At 43.3% G+C, this 13,927-nt stretch overlaps 1 protein-coding gene across 1 annotated transcript; it reads right to left on the reverse strand.

The window, feature by feature from the left end:
* Positions 1-5,097: 5,097 nt before the first annotated feature.
* On the reverse strand, positions 5,098-13,706 carry LOC130109127 (dual specificity tyrosine-phosphorylation-regulated kinase 4-like). Its single transcript, XM_056275868.1, has 14 exons — positions 13,684-13,706; positions 13,289-13,346; positions 12,225-12,396; positions 11,460-11,623; positions 10,918-11,054; positions 10,170-10,310; positions 9,821-9,953; positions 9,466-9,550; positions 9,006-9,178; positions 8,644-8,704; positions 8,417-8,546; positions 7,948-8,066; positions 7,436-7,566; positions 5,098-5,328 (listed from the first exon to the last, which is right to left on the reverse strand). The coding sequence occupies exons 1-14, from the start codon at positions 13,704-13,706 to the stop codon at positions 5,098-5,100; spliced, it is 1,758 nt and encodes a 585-aa protein (XP_056131843.1).
* Between the last annotated feature and the right edge of the window lie 221 nt (positions 13,707-13,927).

Consider the following 13,927-nt stretch of genomic DNA (forward strand, 5'->3'; position numbering starts at 1 on the left):
CGTGGCAAACAGAAAGACAGTGGTGCCACAGCACAGAGGGTAAAGATGAGAAATCAAGGAAACTGCACAAGATGCAGCTACAGGCATGAGCCAAATAAGTGTCCTGCCTATGGACAAGTGTGCAAAGCCTGCCACGGGAAACATCGTTATGCGAAAATGTGCAACTCACGCAAGCACACAAACAACCATAAGGTGCAGCATCTAAACAAGGCAGAGGAAGATGATCAAGAATTCTTTATTTGCTCAATCCAAGCAGAAAAACAAGACCACTCAGTCTCACAAATCAATGCGGTGGATGCAAAGAAAGAAAAATGGCATGAAGATCTGATTGTCAACAAGAAAGTTTTGAAAGTCAGGCTGGATACTGGAGCTGATTGCAACGTCATTTCCATGAAAGACCTCAGAAAACTGAGATTGGATAAAAAAGGTGAGCGAATCTCACTCCAAGCTTGTTGCTTATGCAGGCCACCACATTCCAGCTAAAGGCAAAATCATGTTGACATGTCAGTACACAGATAAAAAGTATGATGTGGAGTTTGAGGTCATAAAGAACAATGCACCTGCAATTCTAGGAGGAGAAGCATGTGAAGAAATGGGGCTTGTCAAAAGACTGCATGCGCTTAAAACAGAGAGTGACATTCTAAGTGAATATGAGGATTTATTCACTGGATTAGGTTGCATACCGGGAGTATACCACATTGTGACAAATCCAGATGTCACTCCAGTAGTTCATGCTCCCAGGAAAGTGCCTGTTGCCCTAAAAGACAAAATTGAAATAGAGCTGAAAAGAATGGAAAACTTGGGTGTGATAACCAAACAGACAGAGCCTACAGATTGGGTGAATAGTATGGTGACTGTAACAAAACCTAACAAAGTTCGGATCTGCATCGACCCAAAGGACCTGAATACAGCCATCAAAAGAGAACATTATCCGCTGCGCACAATAGAAGAAGTGGTAGCTGAAATGCCAAATGCCAGATTATTTTCAGTTGTAGATGCTAACCACGGATTTTGGCAAATCCAACTGGACGAAGAAAGCTCTCACCTGTGTACATTCAACACACCATTTGGGAGATACAGGTTTAAAAGACTTCCATTTGGTATATCGTCAGCACCTGAGGTGTTCCAGAGGTGCATAGCCAGACATCTAGAAGGGCTAGAGGGTGTAGTCAATGTAATAGATGACATCCTGGTCTGCGGAGAGAGCATAGAGCAGCATGATCGTCGTTTGAGACAACTGCTGGACCGCCTGAGAAGCATCAATCTGAAACTGAACAAAAGTAAGTGTAAGATAAGGACGACAGAAATCAGTTACATCGGTCATGTGCTCAGTGAGAAAGGACTCAAGCCTGATCCTGAAAAGGTCAGAGCCATACAAAACATGCATGCACCAGAGGACAAAGCCGCCCTCCAGAGGTTCACAGGGTTACTGCAATACCCCTCTAAATTCATCCCCAACCTCTCAGACTTGAGTGCTCCTCTAAGGAAGTTGGAAGGAAATGTGGAATGGCATTGGGGATCAGAGCAACAACAGAGTTTTGAAAAACTAAAAGCTCTCGTCAGCCAAGCACCAGTACTCAAGTACTATGATGTCCGCCAGCCAGTTACCTTATCTGTTGATGCAAGCTCTGAGGGTCTGGGAGCAGCGCTACTTCAAGATGGACAGCCAGTAGCATATGGCTCCAGGGCATTAACTGACTGTCAAAAACGATATGCACGGATCGAAAAAAAATTGCTTGCAATCGTGTTCGGCTGTGAAAAATTCCATCAGTATCTATGTGGAAGACATGTCCATGTAGAAAGTGATCACAAGCCACTGGAAGTAATATTCAAAAAATCACTCCTCAGCGCGCCAGCCAGACTACAAAGAATGCTCATGAGACTACAAAAGTACAGTGTTGAGGTCAAGTACAAGCTAGGCAAGGAGATGCATATTGCTGATGCTCTAAGCAGAGTATTTCTAAAAGAGCACCATGAGAAACTCCTTGATGAAGAGCTGGAAGTCAACATTGTAAATCACCAACTCCCAGTATCAGAGGAAAAGTTGCAGGAGTTCAAAGAAGCAACAAAAGAGGATGCTGAGTTGATACTGGTTGCAAATGCAATTCAGAGAGGATGGCCAGATAAACAGAGACAGCTTCCAGACAAAATCAAACAGTATTGGACATTTAGGGAAGAGCTGTCATATGTAGATGGACTCATATTCAAGAACTCAAGGTTAGTAGTACCACACACATTGAGAAGTGAAATGCTCAGGAAAATCCACGAGTCACACATGGACATGGTTAAGTGCAAGGAGCGAGCCCGTGATGTAGTGTACTGGCCGGGCATGGCCAAACAGATAGAAGAAGTCGTGGATCGGTGTGCTGTATGTAACACACACAAGAACAATAATCCCAGAGAGCCGCTTATGTCACATCCAGTGCCTGAGAGAGCATGGGCAAAGATAGGTGTGGATTTGTTTCACTTCAATGATGCAGAGTACTTACTGTGTGTGGATTACTTTTCAAAGTTTCCTGAGATCCTCAAACTGAATGGAACCACAAGCAAACACGTCATCATTGGGTTGAAGTCTATATTTGCAAGGCATGGTGTGCCAGATGAGTTATTATCCGACAATGGCAGACAGCTAGTGAGCCAAGAGATGGTGGACGTCAGTGCTGAGTGGGGTTTCAAACACACCACCTCAAGTCCCAACTTCCCGCAGTCAAATGGGCAAGTTGAGAGGGCAGTTCAGACAATAAAAAACCTGCTGAGAAAAGCACAGGACAGTGCTGGTGACTCGTACCTAGCACTGCTTGAATACAGGAACACGTCACTGGGTGGGGTTGGCCTCTCACCTGCTCAGATGCTCATGGGAAGAAGGCTCAAATCAAAGTTACCTGTGACAAAGACATTGGTGCAGCCAGCTGTCTATAAAAATGCCAGGAGCAACCTCATGTATAGACAACAAAGACAGAAACAATACTTTGACCACGGAACCAGGACACTGTCTGACCTCCAAGATGGTGAAAATGTGAGGATAGACAAGGCAACAAGTGGGAACCAGCCACTGTGGTACAGAAACCCATACAGCCGAGATCATACATTGTTAAAACCACAAGTGGAGAAATGTACAGGAGATATTGGAAACACCTGGTCAAAACAAGAGAGACTTCATTCCCAGGGACACCTGATGACATCACACTAGAGCACTCATATCATGTGGAGCAAGACACTCTGCCAAGTGCTGATCCACCCAGCCCTACTCCAGACTGTTCCACTGTACCGCATAGTCCAAGAGTAGTGACTGACAATACTGTATCCACAAACAGTCCTGTGAGAACAACACGCTGTAGAAGCCCTGTTAGAGTGCCAAGGCGTTATCTGGACTGAGTAGAGAAGAAAAAAAAAACTTGAGAAAAGGAGATGTAGTGTATTTGAATAAGAAGTGCATTACTCAGTGTGACTGCTTGGAGGCACTGTAACTTTGCTGTTGTGTTACTGTGTTTGTATTGAGACCACAGAATAAAAAACGTCGTTGACTGACTAGACATGGCTTCCACCACATATATTACAGTTAATATCCTCTTGTATTATTTCCCATGATTTTACTTATTTACTTGTAATACCTCCTATCGCCAATAGAGCGACCGCTTATGTAGGTCACCTTTCCTATGTTGCATCAGTCTGGAGTTGATCAGCAAAGCAGATTTCTGTAGAGGACTTCATTCCAGACATCGACAAAGATTTAAGATAAATATAACCCTTTAACTTCGAGTTTGTTTCATAAAACCTGTTGTATTAACACAGGAGAAGTGTCCGACTGTGAACAGTCCACCCTTTATTGTTTTCTTTCTGAGTTTAACCGAGCGAAAGCTCCGGTGAGTTACATTTGTTCCTCATGTCACGAGTCACGCTAGCTAAAATATTGGGTGCTTCATGTATTGCTAGCTCATCAAACGGCAGCGCCGTTACTGTTTTCTTTTACTGATTTCGCGATATACATTTCATATTCATGATAGTAAAGTTCATATTTCATATAGATATTTAAAAACCAATCAGAGACCAAGTTATATATTTGATATGAGTCTCTTGAATGATGTTTAGCTCACGATGCTGATAGCTAAGCTGTAGCTATGTAACGTTAGTGAACGAGTCATTTGATTCATTTGAGCATTCGGTTCATGTGTGTTCATGTGAGGTAACGTGAGTTGATGCTGAATTGATTTATAATTGATATAGAAGTTATACTGTACAGTCCAGGTTTAGAGAAGACTCCTAACTGAACCCCTGCTATATGCAGGGTTTTTTTTTTTGTGGACTTGAAAAGTGTTGAACGGCGAGCCAGGACCCCCGAGCCCGAGCGCCCTTGCTCGAGTCTGCATGCTCTCTTCAAGTTCAAGTTCTCAACTGTGCACGCTGCACGCGCCAGGAGCAGTACCATCATTCGCGCCAGGCTGCAACAACGTGCAGGATCCAGCTAAGCAAACTTGAGCTCTTTTCCAAAATCACACTACCCGGGTAGATGGGACATTTATTGACTTTTATTTTATTTTCAAGGTTGCAACCGATTTAGTCATATGAATTATAATGTGTACTGTATATACTATGTTTGATATGGTTGACCTTATTGAGAAGGGATTTGAATATTGATCATATTGATAATAAAAGACCGGCATTTAATACTTTTTTTTCTAAAACCTCGTCAGTGTGCCTTTTATACTCATAGAGTCAACCTAGAGTCTTAAACCCTTTACTAGACTGTTTAACCGCTTGAGTCCTGATAAGAATTACTTGGTTAGATATCTTGGCCCAAATAGAACTTGTTACACTAGTTAATGAAATCAGCTGGTTTAGTAACATGGTTGAAGCAAATGCACGGTTTGACATTTTCTTTCTGGACCTGTTTTTTATATCTCTGATTAACAGCCTGACAAATGTTTAACTTGTTCAGTAAATGCATTGTCCGCTGGTTTATTTTAAGACTTTCAAGCACAGTAGTAAGTAACGATCAAGCATGGACATAATGTTGTCGGTGGTGGGAGGTGGACAGCTGCTCGGGGAGCAGGCTCGGAGGCTGCGGGGCAGCAGGCTTTGGAGGCTGCGGGTCACCCGCTAGGGGACTTCGTAGGCAGCCTTTCGGGGAGCAGGCTTCGGAGGCGGCGGGGAAGCCATTTGGGGTCTTCGTAGGCAGCGGGACAGCCGCTGAAGGAGCAGGAGGGGCGGTGGGGCAGCTGCCTGGGGAGCAGGCTTCGGAGGCGGTGGGGCAACTGCTCGGTTAGCAGAATTGGAGGCGGCCAGGCAGCGGCTCGTGGAGCAGGCTTTGGAGGCAGGGCGGCCGACAGCCTGGGAACAGACCACATGTCGGCAAAGACGGCCAACATGCCGACCATTCTCGAACTCGTGGGCACTGGGCAGCTGAGGCTCTGGGACAATGGTTAGCTGAGGCTCTGGACACCTGAGGCTCGGGGATTCTCGGTACCTAATTTACACTACCGTTCCAAGGTTTGGGATCACATTGAAATGTCCATATTTTTGAAGGAAAAGCAATGTACTGTTCGATGAAGATAACTTTAAACTAGTCTTAACTTTAAAGAAATACACTCTATACATTGCTAATGTGGTAAATGACTATTCTAGCTGCAAATGTCTGGTTTTTGGTGCAATATCTACATAGGTGTATAGAGGCCCATTTCAAGCAACTATCACTCCAGTGTTCTAATGGTACAATGTGTTTGCTCATTGGTTCAGAAGGCTAATTGATGATTAGAAAACCCTTGTGCAATCATGTTCACACATCTGAAAACAGTTTAGCTCGTTACAGAAGCTACAAAACTGACCTTCCTTTGAGCAGATTGAGTTTCTGGAGCATCACATTTGTGGGGTCAATTAAACGCTCAAAATGGCCAGAAAAAGAGAACTTTCATCTGAAACTCGACAGTCTATTCTTGTTCTTAGAAATGAAGGCTATTCCATGCGAGAAATTGCTAAGAAATTGAAGATTTCCTACACCGGTGTGTACTACTCCCTTCAGAGGACAGCACAAACAGGCTCTAACCAGAGTAGAAAAAGAAGTGGGAGGCCGCGTTGCACAACTGAGCAAGAAGATAAGTACATTAGAGTCTCTAGTTTGAGAAACAGACGCCTCACAGGTCCCCAACTGGCATCTTCATTAAATAGTACCCGCAAAACACCAGTGTCAACATCTACAGTCAACATCTCAGGAAAAAGACTATACACAAAAGGAGGACATTCATACGATGGAAAAACTGACTCATTGATTGAGACTTACAGTACCTCGGATGGAAGACCAGTGGAAGAAATGGACATGGTTTAAGGAGCAAACACGTGACAACATAATTCATGACAACACTTAAGACTGGAAAGTTAGACCCACAGGAAGCTCTTTTAGTTCATTTTTTTGTGTGTTTTTTTTGTTTGTTTGTTTTGAGTTGCCCTGTTGGGCTTGTGTGCAAGTAAATGTAGATAATTCAATGTTTACTTCTGAATACGGATGCCATGTTTGTATTGACCTAAAAACTTCAATAAAAACTAAAGTGATAAAAAAAAATGTTATGATACTACTGACTTATAAGCCTAACCTATATCCCCGTAGTTATTAACGCACCCCCGTCTCTCCCCCGGTCCGCCAGAATATTGTCAATATCGAACTGGTCCGCGGTGCAAAAAAGGTTGGTGACCCCTGATCTGCAGGGATGGCTCTCTGCTGGTGAGGTGGGTCTTTCTTTTTGTGGTGACATCCTTTCTGGCACTTCCTGCCTGGCTGATTTTGACCGTTGTGACTGGCACCTCTGCAGTGTTGGGCAGCAGTGGGCGGTTGGGCTGTTCTACCCTTGCAAAAGATGGCAGTGGGTGAGTTTTGCATTTAATCTCACTAGCTGTTCTGTTTGGTCTACCACTCATCGGCCCGGGTAGTTTGAAGCTCCCAACCGAAGCTGCCGCCACCTGAGGAATCTGGGAGAGTCAAGTCAAGTCAATTTCATTTATATAGCCCAACATGACAAGTTACAAATTTGCCTCAGTGGGCTTTACAGCAACACAACATCCTGTCCTTAGACCCCCGTATCGGATAAGGAACAACTCCCTAAAAAGAAGCCCTTTAACAGGGAGAAAAAATAGGAAGAAACCTTAGGGAGGGCAACAGAGGAGGGAGCTCTCTCCCAAGATGGACAATGTGCAATGGATGTTGTGTTTACACAATTTACAGAATACAACACTGAAAGAGGATAACAGAATTAAGATGGAATTATAAAATGTATGAAGAATATGATGCACAGGATGCCAAGCAGTGTCCAGACGCCACTGGAACAGCCCAGGACACAAGCCATGCGACCAGCATCACCGTGCAAAAAAAAGAAGAAGAGAGAGCTGTATTCTGATGACCTGATGTCCATTAGTTGGGGGGGGGGGGGCTCAAAACGACATAGCTCACCTTCTCTGCCCTGTTGGCCTTTTGCTGAACTTGGGCTTTTTTGGTGGCTTCCAACCGGGGCAGACGTGCAGGGCACAGTTTCCTTCGGCTGAGCAGGTCGGCTTCCATGCCAACAACAGAGTTTCTGGCCACTGTGTGAGAAAATCAAGTCAATAAAAACAAATCTTGAAAATGCTTTGAGAAGAACCACAAAACAAGAGACCTGGGTCAGGGACTTATTATATATGCAATGTTTAATGATAATCAGACACCTTAATTGCCTACAACAATCAAAATGTATTTGTAAATAAAGTTTCTTGTTCCACAAAGAGATGGCCACTATTTGGAATAGAATAATGGGAATAGTGGATATCACAAGTTCCTTGTTGACAAAGTGATGATTTGCTTACAGACCAGATCTTTATTTATTGATTGCTATATTGATGTTGAACTTCAGGCAATGCTTTCTTTTTTCCACAAATAATATATAAAGTTTTACAAACATGCTTTTCTTTTCAGATGTCTCCTCTTACCATCTGTTGTTGTGACTTGTCTTTTGAGGCCGAACTTAGATCCACTGCTCTCCTTATGCTGCAAGATCCAAGGATGCTGCATGGCCTTGTCTGGCGTCATCCTTTTGCTCGGGTCCCATCTAGCGGATAACACATTTAGAAAAAAATCGCAAGTTATCTTAAACTGATAATTAGATACGTTTTGCAGTCTTAACACCTTTAGAAACAAACTACAGACACTCAGAACTGTGGACATTGAATTTCTTGATGTCCACTTGTACTACAAAGTTATTAAAGGCCTGATGTTAACTGCTGTCAGGTGAATGGAAACCACTTAGGATGTAATAATCCAAACACTTTAAGAAGAAGGGCTTACAAAAGTGCAGGAAGGATACTAATGATAAGTTAACCCACAATCTGAAAATAATACACGGTTTGCACACAGACTTTTCAGTTTCTATCGACAGTGTTTGTGAGGGAGCTGACGTACACCAAGCAGCGCTTAATGAAGTCCAGGAGATGCGGTTCCTTGGTCCTCAACATGCTGGCTAGATCTTTTCTTCTGGGCTGCTGCATTTCCTTTTCACTCTTCTGTTTATGAATCAGCACGCCCTTGGAGTCTGATACACATGTAACAATGTCAACACACTGACAACTGGATGGCAGGAAATCCTTCCACTTTTATCACAATGTAGGTCAAGGAATCAAATTGCTCACCGAAGAACTTCTTCTTATTTGGTGCCGATGCAAGAAGACCTTGGGGTGGTGTACCCAGCGCCTGAAAATATACATTAAACCAATAGGGACTGATACATCAAAACCAATACAATTGTCATACGTATACATACGTACAATTCACACATACGGCACTCATCCCTCTCTTGCTATGTGTGGTTAGGTGTAAGTGCATGCAATGTGAATGTTGTTTCACCTGCTTCATCTATCCTATCTAACACAAACACAAAACACGATCACATTTTATTTTGGAGAATGAATTTAAATGAACTTGAATCTCAACTCATTAAATGGTCAAGGAACCAGTTAGTGTTATAGTATATATAGTCCACTCTTCTTGTTACCTCTATCATGAGGGACAGATGTTCTGCATTGTCCCAACACCGGAAAAGCTCTTGTCCAGTGCAGAGTTCAAATATAATGCAGCCTAGACTCCACATGTCAACAGCAACACTACAGACATGGCCCAGGATCGCCTCCGGAGCGCGATAGGGCCGAGTCTGGATGTAGGACTTGGCTGTGAGAGAGAAAAGAGTAGAGAGAGAGAGAGATGTCAGATGGAAGGAGTATTGTTTTGTGTTGTAATTCCATAGTAAGTCTCCTTCGGGACTGTTAATCTCATTTAATGTGTATTTTGTGTACTGTATACGTACATGCCTTGTGTAGTGCATGTCCATGTAACTGCCATAAGGAACCAGTGCTTGCAGCTGCCCCTATAGAGTGCTGTGTCTGTTCCCCACCGTGTTTCGTATTAAACTTTACAACATGATTTACACAAGACCATAAAAACAAACGGACACGCACCTCTAGCCTCTTTCTCATAGCGGCTTATGCCAAAGTCAATCACTTTGAGTCTGTGTGGCTTTCTGCTTGACAGAACAATGTTCTCCTGAAAGAGAAACATACACACATATGAGCAGGACCATGTTGTTTTATGTCCGCAAGTCAACGCAAGGATTGTTAAAATTGTTCGTAATGCACCTGATTTGCATTTTAATCAACTTTTTTGAATGTGTGCTTAAAACTTGGGACAGAGACGTGGTTGCACAAGTGTCGGTGCCGTGCTAAAACAAATCCTACTCTGTTAACTAGCACCACCCAGGCTGTGTTAAACCAAAGAGTGGTGCTCCCGGTGTAGACATGTAACGATGAGCCGTACCGGTTTGAGATCACAGTGCATGAGCTTCTCTTTCTTCAGCAGCGAGAGACACTTCAGGAGGGAGGAGGCGTACTTCCTCACCTCTGCTGTGCTGAGGCTCTCGTCGGCATTGGCCTTCCTGTACAGGGTTTCTCTGGGGAAAAACAAGTCAGATTGGAAACAGGTTTAAATACCATCAATTATCCCAAGGGAGATTCAGTTATGTGGGGCAGTTCAGGTAAACAGTGGGCATTATGTCTCACATACGGCAGTGAGCAACGTTTGTCACACTTAAATGACGTGTGGCTGGGTAGTCGCCAGGCTGCAGACTCATTAGAAATTAAACAAACAATCTTTTTTTTAAGCTCACCCCAGCAGTTCAAAGGTGATACACAAATGTTTCCGGAAGTGGAAGTGATCCTTCTTACGGACGATATTGTAGACGTTCATTTCATCCTTCTTTCGGAGGGCTTCTAGGATCTTGACCTCTCTCTTCCCAAACTGATAATAGCTGGACGGCAAAGGACCACCGGGAACAACATGAGATCTCTGGTCATAAAGGTGACTGCTACACTATGTGTATCATAACATCTTAATTGTGGCTCATTAGTTTGAAATTGGTACCGGTCCAAATCAGAATTGGATCATTATACCAGCATTCATTAGAACAACCAAAGGGAAAAATAGGGTAAAGTAAAAATATTATGTAAATAGATGAAATAATAAGTTAGAACGTACTAACGTTCGCTAATGCACATGCGCTATGTGTACAAATACAACAGTAGAACCATTTGTTATCAGAACACAAGTTCAGGGATATGTTAGATAAACTAACTATGGGACACCGCAGTATGTCTGGACCTATTAATCTCCATATGGATATTGATGAGAATATTTATAATGTATATGGTGTCTGTGCATGAATATATATGCTGTTGTGCATGCACAGTCCCACAGATGCATTAGCTTTTCCCCATACGAGGTCTGCTGAGGGCATCATGTGTTATCCAGGATTTTGCATACATGTACAAATGCATTTGATAAACGTGTCTTAAAATTTGCATTTTCAATATCAGTTGTAAAAGCATTTGAAAGAGTTGTCGATTTTTTTTTTTCACCATTTTTTGCTTCTCAGCAGCTTCATAGCCACAAACTCCCGTTCCTTAACGTCCCAGCATTTCAGGACCTGCCCATAGGTACCTTGACCCAAAACCTCCAGCACCTCATAACGGTAGGCAATGTGGTCATGGAGGACCTGTGGACAAAAGGTTGGTTCATTGACTGATCGCTAAAACCAAAGGAAAAAGACAAACATGCAACAAGGAAAGAGATTTTAATTATTGATCTAGACAACAAGTTGCCATTATGCCTGCCAATGTTATGGGAAGAGTAGACAAACTTTCTGTACCAGCCACCAGCTAAATTAGGTATTTTTGTGATTAGACCAACTGGGATGAAGGATGGTCAAATAACATACAAAACTAGCATACTTTCTGTTGGCAGGGATTCAGTGCCTTGCTCAGGGACCCTTCAACAGGAATATTGCTCACTGTCATGGAGGCCTCAACCCTTTCCATTCGAAGGATGACCTCTGTGCTCCCCATGACACCCTGTTGTCTAAGATTTACCCACTTTCTACATCACACAGCTGAACAGTTACCTGCAGATAGTACGTCTGGGGGTCATCATAGCCGTTGTTGTGTGGGGAGCTCTTTGAACCATTGATCTTAGGGGAATGCAGACCGAGGTACCAGATCTCTGAGTAATTCAATATCTCCTCTCGCTCGAACTCTGTCAAGCGATGACCAAAGGCCTCCAACACTTCTGCGAGGACGGAAAGGAAAACTGAAAGAGACACTCTCTTCTCGGTGTATTACACACTGAGGAAGGGAAGGTCAAAGCTACAGTGTCCCTGACAATACAAGTAACATACGTTTCTCTTAATAAATGTGACACATCAAAAACCCTTAACAATCATGTAATGTCTGTAATAGAAAAGAGGCAGTCTGTTCAAATGCAGTTATTTGTTTTAAGTTGTCTCTGAAGTTGTTTTATTGTATTCTTTCCTTCCACCTTCTCTACACACTTTAACACTATGAAAGAAACCTCATCCTCCTAACTCTTATCCCAACAACTTCTTGTTTTGTGTTGCCCCCCCCCCCGAGAATCCAGAAATCTTTTGGACCAGCAGTGGGATGTGTGAACCCCACATAGACTGAGCCTCTAGAGCAGGTGCACACGTGTGTGTGTGTGTGTGTGTGTGTGTGAGTGTGTGTGAGTGTGTGTGTGTGTGAGTGTGTGTGTGAGTGTGTGTGTGAGTGAGTGTGTGTGTGTGAGATCTCTAGCAACATGGCTTACTAGCTTCCTCCGACCTTTCTGGTGAAATGTGTGCTACAAAGACCCTGAATTGGAAATGAGAATTTACCTCCAGGGGACATGGGCAACCTGAGTCCCATAAAGGAGCGATGTTTCTGCTTTCGCTGTTTGCCCAAGCTTGGCTTGAAGTCTGTCTTCTCCTCTTTTGGGCAAGGGGCCTTCGACTTGCTGTGCTGCTGCTTCAACTCGCTGTGCTTCTGCTTCGACTTGCTGTGCTGCTGCTACCCCCAAAATATTGAGACATTTACAGATAACATAATCACAATCATCATGATGTTGATGTGCTACTGCTGCTACAACTACCGCAACAGACAGGAAGACAGACAAAACGTCAGGTGAAGTGAAAATCAATGACACTGACCACAGGCTTTCCACTGGGATGCTTTTTCAACTGGCACTTGTCTATTTTTGGCAAGACAGGCCTCGACTGTGATCGACTGGTGGTCTGTCCAGGGTGTCTCCCGATCTGCCGCCCGATGACTTCTAGAATAGGCTCCGGCATCCGGCGACCCTGAGTTGGATAAGCAGTTTGGATAATGGATAGAAGCCTGGACTGCTGATGGTCTGAGGAACGCTGCAGAGTGTCTGAGTCCAGTATGGGGACAAAGTGTGGACGCTTTTCCTTCTGTGTATAAAAAAAAGAGAGATAGAGACTATTTCATACTGTTTGCATGTATGTGTGTGTTTGTGTGTGCACATGTGTGTTTCTGTTTGTGTTTTAAAGAGAAATATATCCTGTGATCAACTCCAAAGGGTGGGATTCTTAACATGTCTGTTTGATTGTAACGATGACCTGGTTTGAACCCAGGTCAAGGTTTAAATCTAAATTATGCTCCATATAAGCATCATTATGTTGCCCAAAGGGATTTTGTTAAGGTCCCCAATTGGATGAAAGAGGAAGAAAGGTGGAGTGAATGAGTTTGTTTTTATGCACCCGGGGCACCCTGTAACACTTTTGAGAGTTGTAATGAAATGTGCATTACAAATGAAAGGTATCAGCATTATCATGAGAAAGAGTGTGGATGAGAGAAAGTGCACAAGATAAGTGTGAAAAGGAGAGAATTAGTGTGAGAGAGTGACGGATGGAGAAAAGGAGTGAGAATGCATACCAACCTTTTGTTGTGACCGCCCGTTCTTCTCGTAGAGAAGTTTCTCCTCCTTCTTCCTCCACCTTCTTTGGGAGGAAGCGGGAAGGTTGGCTTCACATTTAAAGGATCACGTTTCTAAATGGCCTCAACATTTAATAATAATAATAATGAATTAAACTTATATAGCGCTTTTCTAACACTCAGAGTGGCTTTACAATATACGGGGTGAGACAAGACAACAGATAAACATAGCACAAACATACAGGGGTGGATGGGAAGGGGGGCTACGAGAGGGAGTAAGCGGCAGCCACACAGCAGTACTCTCCCACTTAAAGAGAGATACTAAAGGGCAAGAAAAGGGCTTTACTCCCGTAGCATATTCCTCTCCGAGGGAACCACTAGGCAGATTTAAACACTTACTTCTTCTCCTCTTCTCTGTTCATGTCGCCAAAGTAAAGGTTTGCTGTGAACTGCAAAATCCCACGTGCGACTTTGAGAGAAAAACTAAAAAGAAAGTCTCTCGATCGATATTTATCAGGGTTTTTTTTCAAACAAGGCTCAAACAATGCTCTGTAGTTAGTATTTGTGCGTTTGCAATGAAGGTGAAAGTCGGTATGAAGACCAAATTCCGATGAACTATATATAGTTGCCGCGGGTTCTAGAA

Source organism: Lampris incognitus, chromosome 3 (assembly GCF_029633865.1).
Source record: "Lampris incognitus isolate fLamInc1 chromosome 3, fLamInc1.hap2, whole genome shotgun sequence".
NCBI classification, from domain to species: domain Eukaryota; kingdom Metazoa; phylum Chordata; class Actinopteri; order Lampriformes; family Lampridae; genus Lampris; species Lampris incognitus.